This window comes from Monodon monoceros, unplaced genomic scaffold (genome assembly GCF_005190385.1).
Source record: "Monodon monoceros isolate NGI ecotype Baffin Bay Population unplaced genomic scaffold, NGI_Narwhal_1 Super_Scaffold_11, whole genome shotgun sequence".
In the NCBI taxonomy this organism is placed as follows: Eukaryota; Metazoa; Chordata; class Mammalia; order Artiodactyla; family Monodontidae; genus Monodon; species Monodon monoceros.
The window spans coordinates 13617754-13643325 of record NW_021703767.1 but is presented as its reverse complement, the minus strand read 5'-3'; the positions used below and the strand labels follow the sequence as shown (position 1 = coordinate 13643325).

Here is a 25572-nt window from a genome sequence, read left to right as displayed (position 1 = left end):
AAGAATTCTCCCTTTGGTGACTGATGAAAAACTCACCAAAATGGGCTGAACTGTAAAGCATGTGACTTATAACCCAATAAGGCTGTTAAAAAAGAAAAACTACTTTCTTTAATCACAGCCTGTTTCAGTAGAAATAAACTAAACAGTTTGATTTAGTTATGTTAGGGTTTTACAAACTCAGTGTCATCATTAAATATAAACAGTTAAATATGGCTTTGTCCTAATAATTAAAAAGGAACAAGTAGGTCCATTTTAACAAAAACGTCCACACGCCTTTTAGATGATCTCATGATAACTGTAAAAGGCAACTGCATTATAATATAGACATCATGGAAGTGGGGTTGTGCCTCACCAAATGAAAATCCCAAGGAAAGACACTGTGATAACAGCTGACAGCTTAAGTGCCCTGCCCTCCAGCTAATCCCAAACTCTCCTCTGTCACTTTGATTTGTCACTCGTCAAAACAACAAATGCACAACTGGCACCTTCGCTTACACAATGCTTTTCTAAATGTCCCAACAATAACCACAGCTGCCTGTCATTTACATACAAATTAATAACATAGCTATTACTCATGATACCTAAATCCATTCCCATATTCCCATCAGAGACACAGGAGACCTTGCTGCAGTTTTATCATTTAGACAAGTTGCCATGAGCACTCCAATGTCCTCACAGATTACACCAAGGATGTCCCACACTTTAAGAAAAAGGCAAGTTATAACCTTGGGACTCTGACATATCAAAGGCAGGAAATTCAAAAGACATTTCCCTTTGTGCTCCCAATTTGCACCACGCTGACTTGTTGCCATTCTCAGCAATATCTGGCTCGAATAATGAAAGGCATGACATGGAGTTTCTGGGTTTTCGTTCCCTCCGTTTCACGATAAATACTTTAAGGTTTCCATTTTTAAGAGTGTGAGTAGGGTTCCTGACTTTGCCTGTGTCAAGTCCACCACCTCTAAGGTTCAGTATTCTGAGTTTTAAGCTCAGGGAAAAGCTCAGGGAAAGCTCAGGTTAGTGAGATGAGGGCCAGGGCTCTAGTGCTCTACACCTAGCCATCCCCTACCCAACCTCCCGTCAAACAGCCAGGCTCCCCACCTTCTTCCTGGCACACCCCTCCTGAGCCAAGTCCTGGATTATATTAGGAAATACCTTTAGCATCCCAGGGGATACCTAAAAATATCCTTGAGTCCTCTTCTGAGAGTTCAGAGCCTTAGGCATCCCTTCCTTATAAGCTACGATAGATTTATCAGGGGGGTGGGGGGGAAGCAGTTTCTCCACTGGCAAGCCCCTTCTCTGATTCAAGTTATAAACTCTCAGGTTTATCAAGGAACTGGGTCAATATGGACATAATCTTTTTACTGTCAATTCCATGTTATCTAAATAAATAATAAATTTAATAAAATAAATAAACAAACAAAAAGATAGAATAACAAGTTATATTGTATATATCATCAAGGGGTGTTATTTATAAGGCTCTTAATGAAATTTTTGCTTGGAAACAACTTCAAAGGATATCATCAAGTTTGAGAATTTTGTTTTACTAAAATATTACCCCCCCAAAAATGAAATGCAGGTCGTCTTTAGAATACCTCTAACCTAGAGATTTTACATGTTGTGGCCCAGTTTTTAAGTCCCCCTGCCCCCATACTGTGGCCAAACTTGTTTGCATCAAAACCTATTAGAACCTGGGGTCGGCGGGGGGAGATGAACTGGGAGATTGGAATTGACATACATACACTATTGATACTATGTATAAAATAGATAACTAATGAGAACATACTGTATAGCTCAGGGAACGCTACTCAATGCTCTGTGGTGACCTTAAAGGGAAGGAAGTCCAAAAAAGAGGGGATACATGGATTCGTATAGCTGATTCACTTTGCTGTACGGTAGAAACTAACACAATATTGTAAAGCAACTATGCTCCAATAAAAATTAATTTTAAAAAACCTATTAGGAGCTTCTCCATGTAGCTTGGCCAGGATATAGGATGTAGAAGGAGTTGAGTGCAGTGCTTTCCTCACTCTACCACTGAGTGATACATGGCATTCTGGTCATTTACACATCAAGCACTGTAGCCCAGAAAGAGAGCTGCCATGAGAGGTCCTCAACATATCTCCTAAAAGCCAAGTTTCCTGGAATCGGTACAAGTAGCAAAGGATTGCTGGAAAGAAGAAGACAGACACAGTTTCTCCAAGTCCAAACCTCTCCCCGTTCGAGGACTGCCATCAGTCACCATGGACACAAAAAGCACTTATGGGCATTTCAGAGCTGCCAGTTAAAACTGTTAAAGGGTAGCAGAGCTGTTCTACTGTCAGGATGAAGAGTTACCCACCCAACGTACAGAAATGAATATGACCACTGAAGGAGGAAATGGGCTCGTTTACTGAGGTCTGCATGAAGTTCAGTGTTTATAATATCACTTTCTTCCTGTGGAAGATGAAAAGAAAGTACAAAAAGAGGGGGGTAGGCTTTCAAGTACACACTACCAACCCAAGCAACCCAGCTGTTAAAGCTCTTCCTGTTATGCAACCACTAAAGGCAATTTCTATCTCGGGATGAGTTCAGAGTTCTAAAACTGTCCTTTGAGTCTGACCGATTTAACACTTCCCACAGATTTAAAAGGGGCCAGAGTGGCCTGAAATCTTATAGTCTTTATTTAAGCTTTTTTGGGAAACAAACACCAAAGTAACATATTCCATAATTTCAGAGACCCTCATATACAATGATAACCCCTATGGTTCTCTGGCATCTTTTTGGTCTCCTTTTGAACAAACTTTGAAGAAGAAACATTCCATAAGGATAAAGGCTTGCTTGAGCAAACCAGGTATACTCACTGTCCAAGTTCAGTTTCATTAAGTGACACGAAATCTAGTAGTCAACAGACTCTGATATTAATATTTAACGATTAAATGGTTTAACTTGATTTTAAATTATTCCTCCCCCTTAACCCACTAAAATTTTTTCTTATTAAAGAGGCAACAGTTACCATAGGAATTGGCATACCCAATATAGGTCGGTTGTCATTAAATCATTAATACATTCCCTGGGCCAACACATGTAAATCCACCTGCTTCTCAAGTAAGCAGAAATAAAGTCAAAAGCACTTAAAACTTTGTAGGAGGCAAGTTGAACATTCTTCTTCCAGAAATGCTTGCTGAATACTTAGGCCACCTGTTTGGAGGTGGAGATGGGGAGACTTATCACACATATAACACAAACATGTTCAAAATCTCAACACCCAAAAGAAAAAGGGAAACATTCAAATGACGATTAATTTTAAAAATAATAATAACAACCCACCTTTCTGTCATTTAGAAATGAAAAAACAGATATGTGTAAAGATTCTTGGCAAACTCGACTTCACTCCAACTACTGATGCCCCCCACTCCCATGTTAAAATGTATATTCTCTATCAACAAGGGGATCTAAAGGGCAGAAGGCTGCAATATGGAGACATGGGACAAGCATATCACCATCATTTGAACTGGGAAACAAATCAGCTAGAAAGTCGTAACATAAACAAAGGCTAGCAAGATAGAATTCAAACAGTGCTCACCAGGTGAAGCGTCCGATATACAGAATCACCGGACTTGCCACTGTTTTCAATCCTGGGCTTGCGCTTTATTTTCCACAAAGCAGACATCATCGGGAAGGTATTCTCATGATAATTCTACCTCCTGACACGTTCCACAAAGAAACAGAAGTTTCTTAAAATACTCGGAGAACACCAAATGCCTTCTGGCTCCTGAGAGACCATCCTCCCATGCAGAGAGCCCATGCCGGCTGTGCCATGAAGACCTACGGCTGCATCTCTAAAGAGCAAGGACAGCGACAGCGCGACCCGACAGCAGCCCCCTCTGCCCGTCAGTGCCCTCTGGGAGGGAGTCAAAGGCTAACCGATAAACCAGAATTTATGCTTTGTTTTCACCTGGCTAAACGGCAGAAGTTCCAGAAAGGGAGAGCCAGGAGGCAAGAAAACAATGCAAAAAAAAAAAAAAAAAAACGCCTCCCGGGGATGTAAGCGTCTCTACCCTGCAGACTGAGATCAGCTGATTGGCCTGCATCCTGCACTGCACAGGAATATTAAACCCGCCCGGCTCAAACTTTGAAGACGCCCCTCACAGAGTTGAGAGCAGACACTAAAAACCAAAACATTTTTTAACAGTTCATATTTTCACAATTTCCCCCGAATGCTTTGTTACAAAAACCAAACATTTCCAAGACAACAACAATTTGGATTGAAAAGAAAAAAGAAGGCTTTCCAATTGGAAATGCTCTGAAAATGATTCTCATACATTGGCTAAGTGGAAAACAAAATCACAGCTGCCAGGGGGTCTGGAATGCATGATAGGACTGCCCGGAGCTAATTAGCATTCGTTTCCAGAGACAAGAGTTTTCAATTAGAAGCAGGGAAACAAGTGGGTGGGGGGGGGGGGTGAGGAGGTCCTCTGAGGTTGTCACCCACAGTCATAAGAGGAAGGACGTGGCTTACAAAGAGGAAAGGCGGCCAGACTGTCCCTGCGGTGTGGAAGTCCCACGCCCCAGCCCCGTGGATGTGACAGTCCCGTGTCACCATGGCTCAGCAACAAACTCACAATTACCTACTTGCTCAACCCCCGAAGACCACGTGCCGCAAAAACTGCCATCTAAAAAATATTTGTAACAACACACAAAACTCTAACATGCATTCTCTTTATCCTGCCCACTGTTTCACAAAATGATTCATTTAGGAAGAGCAGCAAAAATATTAAAGAAATAAACAAAAAGAATCGACAGCCCTCATGTATTCAGCCAGATAAAAAATGATTTCCTGTTTCATTTCATTTATTCATTTGTTTGTTTATCTATTTATCTAGTTTTTACATTCTACACCCAGCCTGGTGCATTCAAATTAAAGCTAAATCATCCTTCCACTTGTAGGCAGTTTACAGCTTAACTATGAATGTTTGGTTTATCCTCAAGAAAAATGACACACTGATATAGGAGCCACATCAAAAAATATTGGTCCTTAATCAAGAAACTTAAGATATACACTTGCTCTTACTTTAAATCATGAAAAAAGACACGAAGCTTAAGCGTTAGAAAAATATTTCATGAAGCTTAAGCATTAGAAAAATATTTAAGTGGCTAATGAGTATACAGTTGCCTCTTAAACAACTCGGGGGTTAGAGGTGCCGAATATTCTTGCAGTCAAAAATCCACGTATAACTTATACTCCCCTCTACCCCCATATACGTAGTTCTTCCGTATCCACGTGGTTCGTCCGCATCCACGGTTCCGTATCCGTAGATTCAACCCACTGCAGATCGGTAATACTATTTACTATTGGAAAAAAATCCACATATAAGTGGACCCTCACAATTCAACTGCGTGTTGTTCAAGGTTCAACTGTATATCTAAACTGGCTTATACTATCACTAATTAATTCCTTCCTTCCTTTTTTGAAACCTGGTATTTAATACCAGACCTTAACAATCTGGCCAGAAGGTCATTTTAGCAAAGCAGTTAACAACAGAGAGCCTAGTTTTGTCATCTCAGAGCTGTGTGACCTTCAGTAAGTGGCTTAACCTCTCTGTTCCAATATTGTCACCTATAAAATAGGGGGAATAACAGTATCTATCTCTCAGTGGTATTGTGAGAATGAGATAGGTTAATATGGAACAGCATCTAATATATACAAGACACTACCTAACTATTAGCTCTCATTTATTACTAATAACAAAATCATTCAAATAAAGAAGATAAAATCTGAATCAAACCAACACCAGGAGTATTTTCAGGTACAGAATCACACAGTGCTCCGTACATCCAGTCTATAAAAAAAGGACTGTGAACCTATGGTGTCAATGAGTCCACCTTATGATCTTTAAAAATACTCAGATCATTACCCAAACTTGTCAATAACTTCAAAGATATTCTCCTTTATGAGAGCCTACCGCGCATTTCTACAGTGAAATCCAGGAACAGCATCGCCTGCTCCTATACTTGACCCTGGCTGTTCCAGGCAAGTTTCAGGGTCTTGTTCTCAGGAGAAAGAACCATGAAATCAGAGAGGCACCTGGGATGAGTCAACAAAACCCTGGGGCCTCTTCCTTCCTCTCTGCTGCCAGAACCCCATATTATAGACGACCCTGTTCGGGACTTCATGACTCACTATATTTAAAATGGAAGCAATCTCTCAAAATCCACAAAGGGAGTGGAACACGGCTATTACAGTGAGGTAAAAATGATCCAAGTTAAAAAGTATTCAGAAATAAATGTCTTAGATACAGGAAAAATAACTGTACTCCAAAATCAGATTAGAAACTGAGAATTAACATTTTTAGTTTAATAATAGAACAATTTAATAAATAGCCTTCAAAATATCTTACCTCACACGGAAATATCTGTTTCTTTTGAGGGCCACTCACCCTCCCCCACCTCCCCGAAAAAGTAGGTAAAAGGCCACAAAAATAAAAAGTAACTTTAAACAGCTTTTGTTTGTTTTTTTACCTTTAAATGAAACGTGCATGTTTCCGTTTACTGGCTTTTTAATTAATAACCAACAACATAAAGCCCTTTCAGTCTACAAATATTAAATTTATAAACATTAAAATTACTTTAAAATATTAAATTTTATACTGTGCTCAACTTAGACACTGAGAGTGATGATCCTATGATGGCAAAAGAGAAACATATGGATAAAAGCAATGCTGAAGATAGCCTAACATATGCACTGAAGAAAGTCCTACAAAGATATATAAAGACAAAAAGAGGCAGAAAAGTATACACAGAGAAGCGTAGGTTTTTGAAATAATCATTCGGACTTGAAGAGTATATTTCCATGATCAATATCAGTTATATTTTTGACCCAGCCAATCACTCAGTTACTGGACAAAGGCAAGAATCACCCGATATTGTAGATGAGAAAAACAAACGTATAATTTAAAGTTACATGATTTGCTCAGGTTAAGTGACTGGTCAAGGTCAAGCAAAAGAATAGGAGACAGACAGGGGGACCAACATAAATATGTCAACGACATTCTGAAAACAGAAGACGAATAAATACGGACATAATCACATATCACTGTTTTTACTGGGGAGGGGTCTTTCAGATATAGGTAACAGAGTTTTCAAATTGTTATACTCTGGAGACTGTGATGAGAAGAGGTTATTGATACATAGAACTCTTTAGGAAGTGGAATAAAAGCATGATGAATTATGGAAAACAAATTCGCGGTTGCACCAAAGGGTCAGGATAAGAGCTTTGTCACAGTGCTCAACCGGGTAAGAATCACTGTATTTGGATTAAACAAAAAGATTGTTTCTTTCCCTTTAATGAAAAAAAAAAAAGGTGCTCACCTTTCACAAGAGCTAAACAGAGATAATGCAAAGGGAGTCTGTTATAGAAACCATGAGTAGCAAGAAAGTATAACGGACCCAATTGTACACATTTTAGATGCTGTTTCATCATACATATATGGAAGCATAAGAAGGAAACAGGATGAAATGAGACTTTAATTCATTAAGAGTGAGCTCTGCCCTATATTCTCACATATGGGTTTGTTCTCAAGACTATAATTTGGATTTCATATCCTATTTAGTGACATCTCAGAAGTAAAAACACTTTGGTCCCATGGAGGGGCCTTCTAACCACATACAGCTGCAGAGGTGACGTGTCAGCTGTGACTCTTTGGTGGTTCAAGACATGGGATGTGCAAATGGAAATCTCTCACCTTGCTGCTGTGATCAGTCTCATCTGAGGATTCCAAGTCTGGCCCTTCGGTCTCCTCCGGAGCACTCTCAGGACTACTGCCCTGCTGGCTGCAGAGGCTGTGCCCTGCAAGGTGAAGTCAGAAGAACACATGGGTCAGCACGTACAGTCATTGCTATAAGCCATGCCAGTGCAAGGGAGTGTGGGGTCAAGCTCATGACGTGTACGTATATTGTTAGACGCTCCAAGTATGTGCTCCATGATCTTGGTTCAATAAATGTCAGTTTTTTGCTGTTTTTATTGTTACCACTATTATTATTATTTTATAACATAGTATACTTTTATTATTTATAATACATATTTTATAATATACAATCATTGCTGTGGACTGAATGTTTATGTCCCCCCTCAATTTCATACGCTGAAGCCCTAGTCCCCAATGGGACTGTATGTGGAGATGAGGCCTTTGGGAGTTAAGTAGGTTTAGATGAGGTCTTGAGGATGGGCCTCCACCAGAGCTCCCCTCCTCTCATGTAAGGACACAGAGAAAATGCAGCTGTCTGCAAGCCAGAAGAGAGCCCTCAGCAGGAACCCAGATCTTGAACTTCCCAGCCTCCAAAACTGTGAGAAATAAATACCTGTTGTTTAAGCCACCCAATCTGTGGCATCCTGTCACAGCAACCCCAGCTGACTGAGACAATAATTTACTATCCATCTATCTATGAAATAAAATTTAAATAAAATTAAATTATTTGATTGATTTATAATCAAATTAATTGCTGGATCAATTACTTCATTGCTAAAATAACTGAATAAACCATTCTGGGAAGAACACTAAAAAAATAATAACTTTCATATAGATTACCTGGCAAACTTCACCCACTCTTCTCACCATATTCTATGTATGCAAAAGTGCAGGCAACTTTCTTTCCTATTTTACCAAGTCCCTACTTCAGTGGTTGGCTATGGTAGCCCCCTGCAGTGGGGAAGAGAACATTAAGATCTCTTTCCTCTGGGGGGATTCTCAGATTTAAAGAGCATCTGAACTGCCTGGGGGTTCATGTTATGCAGATTCAGATTCAGTAGGTATATGGTTGGACCTATGATTCTGCATTTTTTACAAGCTCCAAGATGTTATCAATCAAGAGGTCCATGGTCCACACTTGGAATAACAAGTCTCTAGTATATTTACAAATCTCTAGCTAGTCTGATAAGACAGTGGTTTGATGACCATTATCTTAGAATATGTCAGGCACTGGGTCAGGGACTACAGCACCATCACTCTAACCCGATGAGAGAGAAGGGAAGAAAGACGAGAAGAAGAGAAGGGAAGAAAGAGAAGAGAAGAGAAGGAGCCACTTTCTGACTCTTTGGATGAAAGCCTCAGTCTGCAAAGAGGCTGCCTTATTCCAATGACACGGTTACAGTCACAAGCTGTTTAGCATGACTTTCTGATCAAATTCTAGGTTGGTTGGGAAACTAAGGAAAGAAGCCAATCCCCGAGCAAACCTCGCTCCAAGGCTGCGTCCTGTGGTCCCCTTCCCCTCCTCTGGAATGAAGCACCAATGAAGCGAATGCCTACCTTCTATGGTTTGTAAGTTTCTGTCCGAACCCCCTCGCGTCCCCGCACCTAGTCGCAGAGTTCTGGCTCTACGATTTTCTTGCACTTCTTTTAATTACTTGCTCACTCAATAACATGGTGGGAGCCATCCAACAGAGAGGCCCACTTAACTTGGTGGATATCAACAATGTCACACAGTCACCACCAGAGGAAAAAAGAGTGATTGAATACTTTAAATGGGGGCAATGACCTAGATTCTGGGGCCAGAAAGAAGGGGAAGATTTGAACAGCGTTAAGCTCTGAGATGGCAGGAACCACGCTCCCTCAGCACTAAGCAGGGTGGCGAGGCTGTACACAAGGTCACCTTCACGCTGTAATCTGCATAATGGCGACCCCCAGATGGTACAGCCAAACACTGTGACCCTGCATATCTCCACTGTTTATCATAATGCCTGGGCTCTAGAGGTTGCTCACAAAATAGTGGGAAAAGGAATGAAAGGATTTTCATTGTTAACAATACCGTGGGTCAGGTATCCTAAAAAGGAAGCAAAAAAACCCTAATTCTACAAACACTTAGAAATTCTAAGTATCAATAAAATAGAACAAAATTCTTTTTATATTTTTTTCATTATTATTATTTTTTGTTTTTGTTTTTGTTTTTGTTTTTGCGGTACGCAGGCCTCTCACTGCTGTGGCCTCTCCTGCTGCGGAGCCCAGGCTCCGGACGCGCAGGTCCAGCGGCCTTGGCCCACGGGCCCAGCCGCTCCGCGGCATGCGGGATCCTCCCGGACCGGGGCACGAACTCGTGTCCCCCCCACCGGTAGGTGGACTCTCAACCACTGCGCCACCAGGGAAGCCCCATTATTATTATTTTTTTGGCTGCACCATGCAGCATGCGGATAGTTCTCTGACCAGGGACTGAACCCGTGCCCTCTGCAGTGGAAGCACAGAGTCTTAACCACTGGACCACCAGGGAAGTCTCCCCAAATCCTTTTTAAAGATAAAGCTGAGCTCCAAGAAATCCCCAGAGCCCAAAATGAAGAAGACAAAGGAAGCAGGAGGGATGGGCCAGTCCCAAAGCCATGGCAGTGCTGAGAAATCCATCAGTCCCCAAACTCCAAACCCTAGAGCAGTGTTTCCCAAAGGGAGCGGGAACCTGTTGGTGTCAGGAGGGGAAAACGTTTAGGAGGAAAACTGTACACATGGCAGGTACACAGTGCACTAGGCCCCCCCCCCCCCCGGGCTCCTGGGTTCTAAGTACCTTGAGCACTCCGCAGCCACTGTGACAATCAAACACGCACCCCTACAGAGCCCAACAGCAGAACCATCTCAGCTTGGGAACCACAGTCCTGGAGCCTTTGGTGTCAACTGTGAAGCCGTGAGACAGAAAACAACTGTTGGGTCAGTACAAACTGGAGAGTTAGAATCAAATCTCCCACATTCATATGGTTCCTTTGAAGGGCTACACTTTTACCCCAAAAAGACTCAAAAAGATTTTTTTTCAAAAGTACTCACTGGCAAAAGAGAAAAAAATAAAAAAAGAAGGAAAAAGGAAGCTGATTTAACTCTGCCCATACTCTGGGATGAGTGGGGATGGAGGAAGAAGGGTTTCTTCTTGGAGGTGACAACCACAGGCTGGCTGCACGGGTGTTTGAGATTCAAATTTACACTATGTCCTACATTCTGGGGACTCCAATGTCTTAGTCTGCTCAGGCTGCTGTAACTAGGATTGCAGACTGGGTTGCTTAAACAACAGACATTTATTTCTCTCAGTTCTGGAGGTTGGAAGTCAAAGATCAGGGTGCCAGCAGATTCTTTCCTTGGTGAGGGCCTTTCCCTGGCTTGCAGATGGCCACCACCTCACTGGGCACCTACATGACCGCTCTTTGTGTGTGCAAGGAGAGAGGGGGTGAACCCTGGTCTCTCTTCCTCTTCTTACAAGGACACTAATCCAGCTCATAACTTCGTCTAAACTTAATTACCTCCCAACGGCCCCCAACTCCGAATAACCCTCACATCAGGGGTTAGGACTTCAATACAGGAATTCAGTCCGTGATCCTCAAGATGAAAAATTGCCATAAAGTTGTTCTAAATTTGTATTCCAAGGGCATCTGGCGGAAGCCAAAACAAGTCTGCTCTAGAGGGATTCATCCTTAATGATGGGATCATATTAATGATCAGACACACATAAGCTGGGTCAAACAAGAACCTATAATCCATTATTATAAACACAGGAGAACCAAGTCCCCACGAGGGAGAAGCAACAGCCACAACAAGACTCCCAAGGAATAATACCGCAATTATCAGATAGATTGTCAAACGAGTACGCTTTAAAAAAAAGGGGGCAGGGGACAGGAAAAGAGAGACTTTCAAAAAAGACCAGGTAAATTAGTAAATTTTTTAGAAATAAGAACTATAATCACTGAAATTAAATACTCAATGGATAAGAATAAGAGTTGAAGAAAGAAGCTAGGAAGGCCTATCTGAAGACATTATCTCACTAGAGCACAGAAATTCTCAAATGCTCAAACTATCAACACAATTGTATTTCAAGCTAAAATAGTATTCAAGAAGAAAAATATAATAAAAATCATATGACAAAGAGTGAGAAAGTTTACTAATACAGAACCTCGCTAAAAAAAAATTCTCTAAAGGATGTACTTCGGGTGGGAAAACATATATACACACACGCACACATGTATAATCTGGTATACGAGGTTACCAGAGAGATAAATAGAGAGCTGACATTCACACAGGCAAGTCGTAGTGTATAAAACAACACTCCACACACATCGAAAAAGGCATTTGGAGGTAAAACATACAAGATGAAACTAAAGCAATGGTGGGTGATTGTATTTAAACCATTTCATGGTCCTTTTATGCTTCAAGTGAGAAGTAAAAAGAATTTGGACTTGTTTTGTTAGAAATCATGTTAAAATTTTAAGGGCAACCACTATAAGAAAAGAATTAGGCTGTATAAGTTGAAAGGGGAAAGTGGAGTTTAGAAATTCAGCCAAAAGAGAGTACAGGAAAGGGCAGGAAGAACAAACAAGATGAAGACAGCAAAATACGATGATAGAAATGAGACAAAATACATGGATCTTCTAAATAAATGTAATGTAGACTAAACTCAATATTTAAACTTCATGTTTAGATAAAAACCAAAATAATGTCATACAAAGCCCCACCTATATGCTTATAGGCAAGAAATAGACCTAAACAAAAAGACACAGAAGACTGAAAGTATAGGGATGGAAAATATATTAGGCAAACGTAAAGAACGCTCTCCAAATGCCACACAAAATAGATTTAGTCAGACTATAGAAGATGTAAACATCAAGAATTATTATGCTTGATCCATGAATTTTAAACCCTATTCACAAGGATTAGCGGTTTATGCAAAGAGCCCACATATGAGGCCATAACACAAATCTCAACAAATGCCAAAGAATCCGAATTCAGACAGACCACACTGGCAGCATTATTTTTGGAACTAAATTTGTTATGAAAGAGCAAAAGGCTAGTAATACCAAAGACAGTTTTAGAGAAGAAAAACAAGACTGGGATACTTTCCCTACCAGATATCAAAATGTATTTAAAGTTACAATAATATAAGGCAGTGCAGAATTAGCAAGAAGACAGGCTAACAGAACAGAGAGTCCCAGAAACAGCCCCACCCGTGTATGGAAGTGTGATGTACAGCAGATGTGTCACTGCAGATCCAGGGGAAAAGAATGGAACATTTGATAATGTGGCTAGGAGAGCAGATTACCCACATGGGAAAATAAAAAGCTGAACCCTAACTCACATCATTCATAAGAATCAGTACCAGGGAGGTATAAACCAGAAAGTGAACAGTCCAAACTATAAATCTTTCAGAAGGAAATAGGTAAGAAAATGTTTGTTGCCCAGGGGAGAGAGAAGGATTTCTTAAACAGGATATAAAAAGCACAAATCCTATGAGATTGAAAATCAGATTTTACTAAAATTAAAAACTTTTCTTTGTCAAAAGGCACCATAAAGGCAACAAGATACATTATAGACTGAGAAAAGTTATCTTCAACACATATAACTTGCAAAAAATATTAATATCTAGAATATAAAAGAAGTCCTATGAATCAATAACTGTGGGTCTATCTGATTCTACAGTATATATTCTTTTTTTACCCTGTTAGCTATGCTTCTGCCTTTAACTGAAGATAAAAATTAATAAAATAGGAGAGAAAGAGAAAAGGCAATGCAGTTGTGGTAGACAATTGGCAAAGATGACAGTGATGATTCCTCCCATCCCTTTAAGCACGGATCTTTGTGTCAATGACCCCACCCCATGAATTTTGGTTGGCCTGGTTTGTGACTTGTTTGGGCCAACAGAATGTGACATAAGCGGTGATATATGAAGCCTTCTGAGCTAAGGCTACAAGTGGCTTTGCAGGTTCTTGTCTGGTCCCCCAGGAACCCTGGACCCACCATACAATGAAACCCCCAAGCTAGTTTATTGAGGATGAGAGACCTCAAGGAAAGAGGGGTCCAGCCAACCAATCACCAAATATGTGAGTAAGGCCATCTTAAACCAGCCCCAGTCAAGCCCAGATGACAAAGTCACAAGAGTGACTGAGGCAAGGAGAGCAGAACAACCGTCCAGCTGAGCCCCGCCCAAACTGCTGAGCACAGTGAGCAAATTAAATGGCTGTTTTGGGTGGTTTGTTACATAGCAGTAGATAGCCAACACATGGTTAGGGGGAACTTAGTCATCTAAGAGAGCCAGAGAGGCAGGAATTGACAGTGGTGCCCTTCAAGAATGCTGAAGAGAGACACTGGCATGGCAGGAACAGGGAATCCAAACCAGGAAAAAGTCCTGTGTTTGCTCTCACACTTCAAGGCCTTCTCTGAACACTTTCCAGCTGAAGAGGCTTATAGAACACCATTGTCGAGTTTCTGTGCAACCCCATACAAACACAGATTTGCGACTTCCTACTCTTCCTTTACCACAAGAAACCTTCCTCTAAGAGAAGACCCTGAAGGGATTATTCCCTTTGTGGTGGAGGTAGCTGTCCCCATTTAATTACCAGTACACATGCAGACAGCTCCAGAAAGCTGAAGACAAGGCTGAGAGGTGGTTGAGGAAGTAATCAAAGCAGGGAACTTCCTGTCCCACTTCACTCTATGCCCAGCACTTAGCACATCACCACCTGGCATAAAAGAGGCGCCAGTTAACGCGTGGCAGCACAGAGAGGAAGCAGAGCCAAAACTAAAGAGACAAAGGATGAGCAGGGGTATACAGTGGAGAATTATTCAGCCATAAAAAGGAAGGAAATCTACTCTTTGCAAAAACATGGATGGACCTTGAGGGCATTATGCTTAAGGGAAATAAGTCAGTCAGAGAACAAATGCTGTATGATCTCACTTATGTGTGGAATCTAAAACAAAACAAGCAAAACAAAAACAAACAAAAAAACCCTCACAGATACAGAAAACAGATTGGGGGTTGTCAGAGGTAGGGGGTTGGGGGGCAGGTGCGTGAAATGGGTCAAAAGGTATAAATTTACAGCTGTAATGCATAAGTCCTGGGGATGTCATGTACAGCATGACGACTATAGTTAATAATGCTATGTTGTATATTTGAGATTTGCTAAGAAAGCAGATCTCAAAAGTTCTCATCACAAGAAAAAAAATTGTAACTATGTGTGGTGATGGATGTTAACTAGACACTGTGGTGATCATTTTGCAATGTATACAAATATCAAATCATGCTGTTGTACACCTGAAACTAATATAATGTTATATGTCAGTTCTACCCCAATTAAAAAAAAAAAAAAAGACGAACAGTGGGTGGACAGTCTCAGAGAATGAGGCAGTACAGGGCAGGGCTGAGGCCCAGCAGGACAGGACCTATAGACTATCTCAAAAGCTGCCATAAATAACATTCATTGTTGTGAACAGGTGTGATCATTTCTCTGCTTCTTCAAATTATTTTCACAGCATAATGTGATTGTTTTGTGACTGAGGAAACCTTTGCTGCTAGCACGTCCCACTCACCATTAGCCGGATAGACAACAATGAGGTCAGGGGCAGTACAAACACATGAATGTAAGCTTACATTTTGATTTATCTTTGATTTACTTGGATGAGATGCATTCACCAAGAATTTAATGAAGGAAGGAAAAAAATCTTTGCCTTATGAGATACATGAACAATGTAAGTTAAACTAGCAGATTCTCCAATTCAAACATTTCCGAAGAGGAACCAATCATAACTGGTTATTGAGTGAAAAAAACGACTGAGGGGAAGGGAGTAAGAAAAGGTTAGACACGGCCAATAAAGACATTTAGCTGGAATCTCATCATTAAGCGATGATTTTATTTTGCTTTTCAGCCATTTTACTGTCATATAAGAATAAGAATTCCATAGACACACTCATATAAGATCAGCATAAACACCTGCCCCTCCCCCAAGCTAAGAAAACAAAACCAAAACAATTTATAAAGGAAAAAAAAACTGGGGAGAGCTAAATATACACCATGAAAAAAAAAAGGAAAAACACTACAATTTTAACTTGGGAGACAAATAATAACTTCTTTCCAACCAAATTTCACAAAACCCCAGTATCTGTTTCTCTCCAGAGAACATTTTTTTAATCCATAAAAACTGTAGATATAGTCCTTCCCAATCCTATCAGCTTGTTGTGAAACTCAAATAATATATAATCCACTAACGTTCTTTAAAATGATACAAATGGAGGCTCTCAATCTCTGAACCGACATTTTTTTCCACACACAGGACTCAACGGGTGTCATTAATCAAATGCAGCTGGAAATCAGGACTAGGTGTTAGGGTTTCCCTAGCAGGGCCCACAGAAGCGGGCCATGTGCTGTGTGACGATAAGCATCGCACACAGACAGTTTACGAAACGCACATGGCTCCACGTTTTATCGACAAACAACTAGAAGGCCATGTGCTGCTGGTATCTGTGAGACTTCAGTGAATCTGGAGAATGGGACCATATCTGTTTGTAGGAAGGTAAATCTGTGCAGTTCCTCTTTCTTGGTTGCCCCTCCTGCTGTCTGGTTGTCTTCTGTTTGCAGAATGGAGCACCAGACAATCCGCACGGAACATCAGCCCAAAATAGAACCTTGCATTTCACAGGCACTGCAGGGAAGCAAGCACTGCCTGGCAAATCAAAGGCTGCTGAGTGCTTAACGACTCCTTGCTCTGACCAAGATGCCTTGGCTCTCCTGGCTGTCACAGAAGCCTTTCCTGTTACAGCAAAGGGTGCTTCATCTACTTCCTGCAGGAGGGCTATCTGTGCTCACTGCGGATTGCCATCTTTCACTCAGCATCAGACAGAGTAAGATCAAGGGGGCTGACTCTCCAAACCCAAGGCTGGCCCTAATTGTCTTTAACAGGTAGAAACCAGTGCTAAAGTCAAATGAATGTGAGCCTTAAGGACAGAACTTAAAGTGAGAGAGACAGACATTTTGAAGCCTTGGAAAGATAGCATGTTTGCCCCTTGAATTATGATTTTTATAACTTGCATAAAATTGGGGGCTTTTGTTTTTCTGAAACTTATTTTTAAAATAATTTTAGATCTAGATTTGCTTATATATATATATATATATATTTTTTTTTTTTTTTCCCCCCGGTACGCAGGCCTCTCACTGCTGTGGCCTCTCCCGTTGCGGAGCACAGGCTCCGGATGCGCAGGCTCAGCGGCCATGGCTCACCGGCCCAGTCGCTCCGCGGCATGTGGGATCTTCCCGGACCGGGGCATGAACCCGTGTCCCCTGCATCGGCAGGCGGACTCTCAACCACTGCACCACGAGGGAAGCCCTGCTTTCCTATATTGACGTTCACTGTAACAGTTCCCTAACTGGGGAGTGTAGGTATATACATTCTAATCAACCAGGCCAGTGCTTTCAACTGGAGACTTTGCCCCTGTGGGGACATTTAGCAACGTCTGAAGATTATTTTTGACACAACTTGGGGGGAGGGGGTTAGAAACGACTAGCTGAGAGTTGTTTGTAGGAATACTGCTAACGTGAAGGCACAGGACAGCCTCCCACAGCAAAGAATTATCTGGCCCCAAATGTCGGTAGCACCAGATGAGATCAGTATTCAAAATAAATCACACAGGAACATTACAGAGGCTTTTTGGAAAGCTCACAGAAACAGAGTTTTGCAACTTCCTATGCCAGCTTCCCCTTCACTTCAGGCTCTTTCTAAAATAATAGCCACTGAAGGAACTAGCTTTTTGCCTGGACCCTCTTCCCCCATTTTCTTACCAGTCTGTCCCTAAACAACTGTTGAAAAAAAAAAAAAAGAAAAAGAAAAAAGATGAAGAATAGACCCAGGAAGATTTCAGCAAGGACACGTGGATGGCCAATGGCCAAGAATGGAAACTGAGTCTTATTGAGAGAACACTTAGGATGGAATCTATTCTCCAGTCCCTGGCTTTCCAAGCCAACACGGCAATCCAGTCACCATGTGTCCCTCCTATACCGAGGAAGAGGAGGATAAAGGAGTTTACCTACCAGGTTGTCATTACAGAAATCTCAATGAAGCAGACCACAGAATGTTATCCACAAACACCCCTGTAGATGGTCTGCATGGGACCATAAGATTCCAATCAACTTACCATTCCACCCAGATGAAAAAAAAGAGGATCAATAACCAAGAATAGTCGGTGACCTAAGGGAGTAGCCTCCAATCTTAGTTGCACGTTAGAATCACCTAAGGATTTTTAAGCAACCATCTAACATGTGCAAACACAGCCCCGACCTCAGACCAAGGGAATCCTGATCTCTGAAAAGGGGCCCAGGGGTCTCAGCCTTCTAGACTGCAGAATCTACTTCTTTCTACCCGGGGAAGGAAACTACCTTAAGTATACTTCATAAACTTAGTTATCAGACAATCCACCTGGTGCAGATTGAAGTGGAAGAGAGGGCAGTGAGGAGATCAAAACCAAGCAGCCTCTGGTTACTAGCTAGAGAATCTTCCCATCCCCACAAGAGACTGTGCTTTGAATGCATAACACTTGAGTACCTCTTAGAACATATTCTAAACACCTCACTTTCATCACTCAGTCATTCCTCACAACAACCGCGTTTGAGAGTGGTGTGGTACGATCCCCATTTTATGCACAAGGACACGGGGCACAGAGAGATTAAGCGTAATCTGTTCAAAGTCATGAAGCTAATAAACATAAAAATAGGACTCATTCCCAAGGAACCTGGTTCCAGAGCCCACTCTTGGCCACTAGGTAGTGATATTTCTACCTCGAGGAAACAAACCTCTCCATAAAAGAGGCTTCAGAAATAATCCAGCCCGGAAAGCTAATCACATATTTCAATCAATTCTCAGGGCAGCATCAAGGCCACATCTGCATACTTGGAACCGTAAAATGGGGCAATCCACAGGCCCAGCCTCCTACAGACGGGCACCAGCCAGGGTGCCTGTGGACACGGCCAGGCCCTCCATCAAGGCTGCCTCACATCCACTATGACCACCCTAAGATGGTCCCGGCATCAAACCTCAAATCCGTCACTCCGGAGGCTTCTTATTTTTAGTTACTTCTGTATTTAGATGAAGGCTATAGTCCAGCCTGCCCATTGTACACACTTTCTCAGTTGTTTTCTATTGTCACTGCAGCTGTCTGTGCGCACTGCTTCATAAACTCTGCCTCATTATGGAACCATCTTTCAGGTTATTTTATCCTGTTTACTTGCCCCCTCTTTTATCTTGCACTGGTAAATAGGGACTAGGAAATGGCAGCAACCAGGAGGCAGACACGCTGAGACCCAGGTGGGGAGCCTGAGTGACTGCTTGCTTCCAGGCAGTCTGATGGGGCCGCCACTACTGAGAGCATCTGAGAATTCTTCTGGAACTTATTAATGTTGAAACCAACTTAGAAACTTTCCAGAAAACCCACACTGTGACTTTACTTTCATGCTGTATTCTTGAACCAAGTAGATTACCTAACTTGACCACGCACACTTGGCTCTGAAGGATTTTTGATCCCTACAAAATATTAAAAGGTAAAGCAATTAAAAAACAAAGGACTACACTAAAATGTTAAGTATGAGGACAGAATCATGTCATAGTCATCATTATAACTTTCCACATCCAGATTAATGTCTGGGACAGAGCAAATACTTAAGAAATGTCAGTTCCAAGTTATGATCTGGAAACAACTAAATCTTCTACGGATGATTCCAAAATGAAAGTTTTAATGTGGTTTAAACAACAGTAGGTTCAGTGGATGTAGCATGCAGATTACAAAGGTGTCTGGTCTGAAGGAGGATGTAAGGTCAGCTGCTGACAGGATAGGGCTATGTATACAAAATATACTCAAATATTCCCCAGACACCTATGTACAAACACATTTTTAAATTTAAAAAAAAATTTAATAAAAGGTTTTAAAACTTGGCAAACTGTGTGCGTGTGCAAACGCACGCACACATACACAAATCTTTTTTCAAAAGAAAGAAATATATCAAAACTATGATTGTGTTTAAAGGAACAAATCATGAGCAATCACACTTTATATCAGGGGTCTGTAAAGGGCCAGATAGTAAATATTTTCAGCCTTGCAGACCATGAGTCCCAGTCATAACTACTCAACTCTGCCATTGTGATGGGAAAGCAGCCAGAGACAAAACATCAATGAATGGGCGTGACCGTGTTCTAATAAAACTTTATTCACAAAAACAGGCCATAGTCTGGATTTGGCCAGTGGGTCTTAGTTTGCCAACACCTACTTTATATCCATAACCCACAGGAAGGGCTCAGACAGGAAAAAACATCCAAAAAAGGTTGAGTACACACTGTCGTTTGTAGTATGTACATCCAGACCTTATAAAGTCCTTTCAATAATCTAACCTAACACAACACGCCTTACTCAGTCATTATACAGAAACCACTGTGAACGGAGTTTTACGGGATTGAGCCTGCCATCTTGTGGTCACATAAAAGAACAACCTTCATGGTATCCATTCCCTATCATTAAGGGTACACAGCTCCCTGGTTAGATAAAGACAAACACCATATGATATCACTTATATGTGGAATCTAAAATATGACACAAATGGACCTATCTGTGAAACAGAAACAAAATCAGGGACATACAGAACAGACTGGTTGTTGCCAAGGGGAAGGGAGGCGGGGGAGGGGTGGAGTGGGAGTTTGGGGTTAGCAGGCGTAAGCTATTATATATAGAATGGATAAACAACAAGGTTCTATATTCAATATCCTGTGATAAACCATAAGAGGAAAGAATATGAAAAAGAATGTATATATATATGTATCACTGAGTCACTTTGCTGTACAACAGTAACTAACACAACATTGTAATTCAACTGTACTTCAATAAAAAATTTTTTAAAAATTTTTTAAAGGGTACACAGCTCCCTGGGGTCCTTTTCTAAAGATGTGATTGGTGTGTGGGTACTGCAATGACAAAATGAGTCAGAAGTCAACAGTAACTAAGTGTGATTGATTCTCTCGAGCCTCAACTTGTCAAATTCTCCTAGGGAGCCACCCAATAAAAGGATGAACTGTCACAAGGCGTCCGCCTGTGATTTATTCTTACCAAGCCAAGCTTCAGAAGCAACTTCGAAAAATAAGAATACTCAGAGTACCTACACTCAGAAGTGGAAAATGAAGACTTCTTTTAACCCGAGTTTTAAAGAGAAAATAAATCCCAAACCCCAGCTTACCAAATCAACCCCAACTCTAGAACCAGGTCATGGTGAGATAAGTGACAGCAGTATCTGTTCCCCTATGGGCTTGCTCCCTGATTCTCCCGCTGAACAAGAATGGGTGCCTGTGTAGCAAAGTGAAGAAAACCTAAGCCTCGTACCAGGAAACAAACTCAGGAGAGAGATGCAAGCAAGTAAGAAGAGTGTAAGAGGAGCAGGGCCCACATGAAAGATGTCTTCGCAGGGTCCTGTGGAGCTTGGTGGGGTGCCAGGAAGGCTCCCCGGGGCAGGTAGCATTCAAGCTGTTCCTTTCTGAATGAGTATAAAGTTGCCAGATGGAGTGGGAAGAAACGTGTAAACAGGAGAAGTGGCAGATGGGGCAGGGCAGGGGGTTCCACCGATGGGCTCTTGTCCAGACTCTAGGTCACAAGGGCCCAAGAGAAAAGTTGACCAAACACCAGTTCTGGGCACATTTCTGCTCTGGCCATCTCACCCCACATCTTCCTCTTCCACAGAAGGAAAAGCAGGGCTGGGTGATTTGGGGGATGGTGCCATGGACGGCAGGGAAGATAGCACCAAGAGCCCCAGCATCTTAAGTGATTCCTGGCACTTCTGTGTCTCCAACTCTCGTCCACAGCCAAGAGACAGTGGCCTCTACCCATGTATCTTTCTCCCAAATGACCAACAAGAGCAGCATGACAAAGCTTTCCATTGCAGCCAAACAGCAGACCCACCGGCACAAGAGTTCCTGGCCCCTTTGAAATTTCGACAGGAAGCTCAGTAATCTGCTCATCTTACACATCTTAGCTGACCTGCCAGATGCAGGAAATCCACAGAAATACGCAAGCCGCGTGGGCAGCCTCCGAGGGGCAGCCCGGTGCACAGCCATACCTGTGTTGCTGGTGAGAAAGGCGAGAGGGTTCTCGCTGAGGTCGGCGGGGCCGTCCAGCCGGAGAGGCGGGCTCCCCAGCAGCTCTGCTTCTCCCTCCAGCTCGGGGTAGGTCCTCACCAGGAGGCCCAGGGACAGCTGCGCGAGGAAATCTTTGAGCACGGAGGCATTCAGGGTGCCCGCAGCGCGATTATTGATCTCAAGAATCTCATCTCCCGCTTTCAGGCCTGCCAACGCGAGACGGAAAATGTTTAATGTCACACACGCATAAAAGCAGCTGCAGCATCAAATCAGATCACTGCATCTTAGACGCCCTGTTTCGAAAGGGCACACCGAGCTCTCCTGTTATAGGTGTTGCTGCAAACAGGCTGTAGTGCGCAAAGGGGATCATCAGGTGATCACGTGGTCTTTGGGTCTGGAAGGTTCTAGACTGGGATGTCACAGCACGCCTATCCCGTCCTGAATACACCAGCTAAACAAATTTATTCCTTCCTGAATCTATGTGCTCTAAGCAATTGCCAATTGCTCCTCGCAAATGCTAATTCTGGCTATCGTCCTGGCATTTTGAGGGGAAAAGACGGAAAGGCTCCCCGACTGCAGCCATTTCTATGCCTTCTTGTGCTACGGTGGACACGTGTGCACAGTCAGCTAAAGTCTATGAATCATTTCTACGGAATCAAAATGCAGGCATCTCCTCGGCTACAACCACTGAAGGTCATCTTATTCCAAACACATTGAGAGATGATAGTTTATGGAACCGAAAGCAATCATATTTCCCCTCCCCCACCTTTTATTTGAAACTACATCAGGACCTTGGGGTGAATGGCCTTTTGAAGGTCCCCAGAGGTTCTGCTACTTTTGCAAAGCATGCTGGGGAGCTGCCGAAGCTTGGGACCCAGAGGAGCGGCTGTGAACCAGCTCAGCCTAGGAGAACAAGAACTTGTGACTGACCCGGGGCAGGTCCACCTGACATTACAAGAACATTCCAGCAGTTTGAGAGAGGGAGAGATTAGGGAAGAACAGGAGAGGAAATAAGGTTTCCCTTCAGTTAAGAAGAAGAAAGGAGTCTGATTCTTATTTTCTAAGAATATTTCTTATTTTCTAAGTTTGTTTGTGGAAAAACTAACTTGAAAAAGGGAGTGACTGAAGGGCAGAGACAAAGGATGAACTGCCAAACGCAAAGCCACACAGTCCCTCAGGCATACCCGCAGTTCTCACTGATTCCACAGAAAAATAATTCCGCAGAGAAGTTCTCGCTTCCCAACTTCACCGGGTCACACCTATCGGCCAGCTTTACTCAGGTTTCCAAAATACTTGAAATCAATTTTCTATCATAAAATACTCCAAGAAACATCACAGGTGAGGAGGCAATGGGGGAGAAATGAGAAGGTTTTCCTCCACATCAGAGGCAGAATTCTGGGAGACTAACCATTCCATTTTTTAGGTGAAAGGTTTTGGCATCACAGCATTTGACTTGAAAACACAAAATTTCCACATGTGAAAGGCAGTTATTGGTTTTTAAGTGTTCTCTTGGAGACAATTCTTTTCGTTAGATATTAGAAGAGGTAAAATAAGGAGAAAAAGAAAAAACGACTTAAAAACTAAAACCATCTGTAAGTTTTTTGTTTTTTTTAAAGAATTTTTAGGTTTGTAGGAATTCCCTGGTGGTCCAGTGGTTAGGACTCTGGGCTCTCAATGCCTAGGGTCCGGGTTCAATCCCTGGTCAGGGAACTAAGATCCCGCAAGCCACTCGGCCAAAAACTAAATAAATAAAAATAAAATAATTTAAAAAAAAAGAATTTCTAGGTTGCTGTGACTGGCTGAATAACAATATGTAGTGGGTTGAAGGGTGGCCCCTAAAAAGATATGTCCATGTCCCAAAACCTGGGAATGTGAGCTTATTTGGAAACAGGATCTTTGCAGCTGTAATTCAGTAAAAGATCTTGAGATAAAATCAAGCTGGATTATCTGATGGGTCCTAAACCCACTGAAAAGTGTCCTTGTAAGAGACACACAAAAGAGAGACACAGAGAGAAGAGGAGAAAGTTATGTGAAGATGGAGGATGAGATTGGAGTAGTGCTGCCACGCCTGGAGCCTCCAGATGAAGGAAGAAGCAAGAAAGGATTCTCCCCTAGAACCTCCCAGGGACCACAGCCCTGCACACACCTTGGTTTCAGACTCTGTCCTCCAGAACTGTGGGAGAATAAAGTTCTGGGTTTTTTTTTTTTTTCTAACATCTTTATTGGAGTATAATTGCTTTACAATGGTGTGTTAATTTCTGCTTTATAACAAAGTGAATCAGCTATATGTATACATATATCCCCATATCCCCTCTCTCTTTCATCTCCCTCCCACCCTCCCTATCCCACCCCTCTAGGTGGTCACAAAGCACTGAGCTGATCTCCCTGTGCTATGCGGCTGCTTCCCACTAGCTATCTATTTTACGTTTGGTAGTGTATATATGTCCATGCCACTCTCTCACTTCGTCCCAGCTTACACTTCCCCCTCCCCATGTCCTCAAGTCCATTCTCTACGTCTGCATCTTTCTGCCTGTCCTGCCCCTAGGTTCCTCTGAGCCATTTTGGTTTTGGTTTTGTTTTTAGATTCCATATATATGTGTTAGCATACGGTATTTGTTTTTCTCTTTCTCACTTACTTCACTCTGCATGACAGACTCTAGGTCCATCTACCTCACTACAAATAACTCAATTTCCTTTCTTTTTATGGCTGAGTAATATTTCATTGTATACATGTGTCACATCTTCTTTATCCATTCATCTGTCAATGGACACTTAGGTTGCTTCCATGTCCTGGCTATTGTAAATAGAGCTGCAGTGAACATTGTGGTACACGACTCTTTTTGAATTATGGTTTTCTCAGGGTATATGCCCAGTAGTGGGATTGCTGGGTTGTATGGTAGTTCTATTTTTAGTTTTTGAAGGAACCTCCATACTGTTCTCCATAGTGGCTGTATCAATTTACATTCCCACCAGCAGTGCAAGAGGGTTCCCTTTTCTCCACACCCTCTCTAGCATTTACTGTTTGTAGATTTTTTGATGATGGCCATTCTGACTGGTGTGAGGTGATACCTCACTGTAGTTTTGATTTGCATTTCTCTAATGATTAGTGATGTTGAGCATCCATTCATGTGTTTGTTGGCAATCTCTGTATCTTCTCTGGATAAATGTCTATTTAAGTCTTCTGCTCATTTTTGGATTGGGTTGTTTGTTTTTTTTGATATTGAGCTGCATGAGCTGCTTGTATATTTTGGAGATTAATCCTTTGTCTGTTGCTTTATTTGCAAATATTTTCTCCCATTCTGAGGGTTGTCTTTTCGTCTTGTTTATGCTTTCCTTTGCTGTGCAAAAGCTTTGGAGTTTCATTAGGTCCCATTTGTTTATTTTTGTTTTTATTTCCGTTTCTCTAGGAGGTGGGTCAAAAAGGATGTTGCTGTGATTTATGTCATAGAGTGTTCTGCCTATGTTTTCCTCTAAGAGTTTGATAGTGTCTGGCCTTACATTTAGGTCTTTAATCCATTTTGAGTTTATTTCTGTGTATGGGGTTAAGGAGTGTTCTAATTTCGTTCTTTTACAGGTACCTGTCCAGTTCTCCCAGCACCACTTATTGAAGAGGCTGTCTTTTCCCCACTGTATATTCTTGCCTCCTTTATCAAAGATAAGGTGACCATATGTGCGTGGGTTTATCTCTGGGCTTTTTATCGTGTTC

General features: G+C 42.0%; 1 protein-coding gene across 3 annotated transcripts in view; it reads right to left on the bottom strand.

Annotated features, from left to right (window-relative positions):
- The window catches only part of TIAM1 (T cell lymphoma invasion and metastasis 1), a 398406-nt gene that overhangs the window by 35985 nt on the left and 336849 nt on the right, over nt 1–25572 (bottom strand). For 2 of the 3 annotated variants that reach the window (XM_029214248.1, XM_029214249.1), the window contains 2 exons: nt 21848–22072; nt 7725–7828 (listed from right to left, as the gene is read on the bottom strand). In XM_029214248.1, coding sequence (XP_029070081.1) covers nt 7725–7828; nt 21848–22072 — 329 coding nt within the window. Of the gene's footprint in view, nt 1–3565; nt 4303–7724; nt 7829–21847; nt 22073–25572 lie in introns of those variants that run through there. The other variant, XM_029214250.1, reaches the window with a different exon arrangement.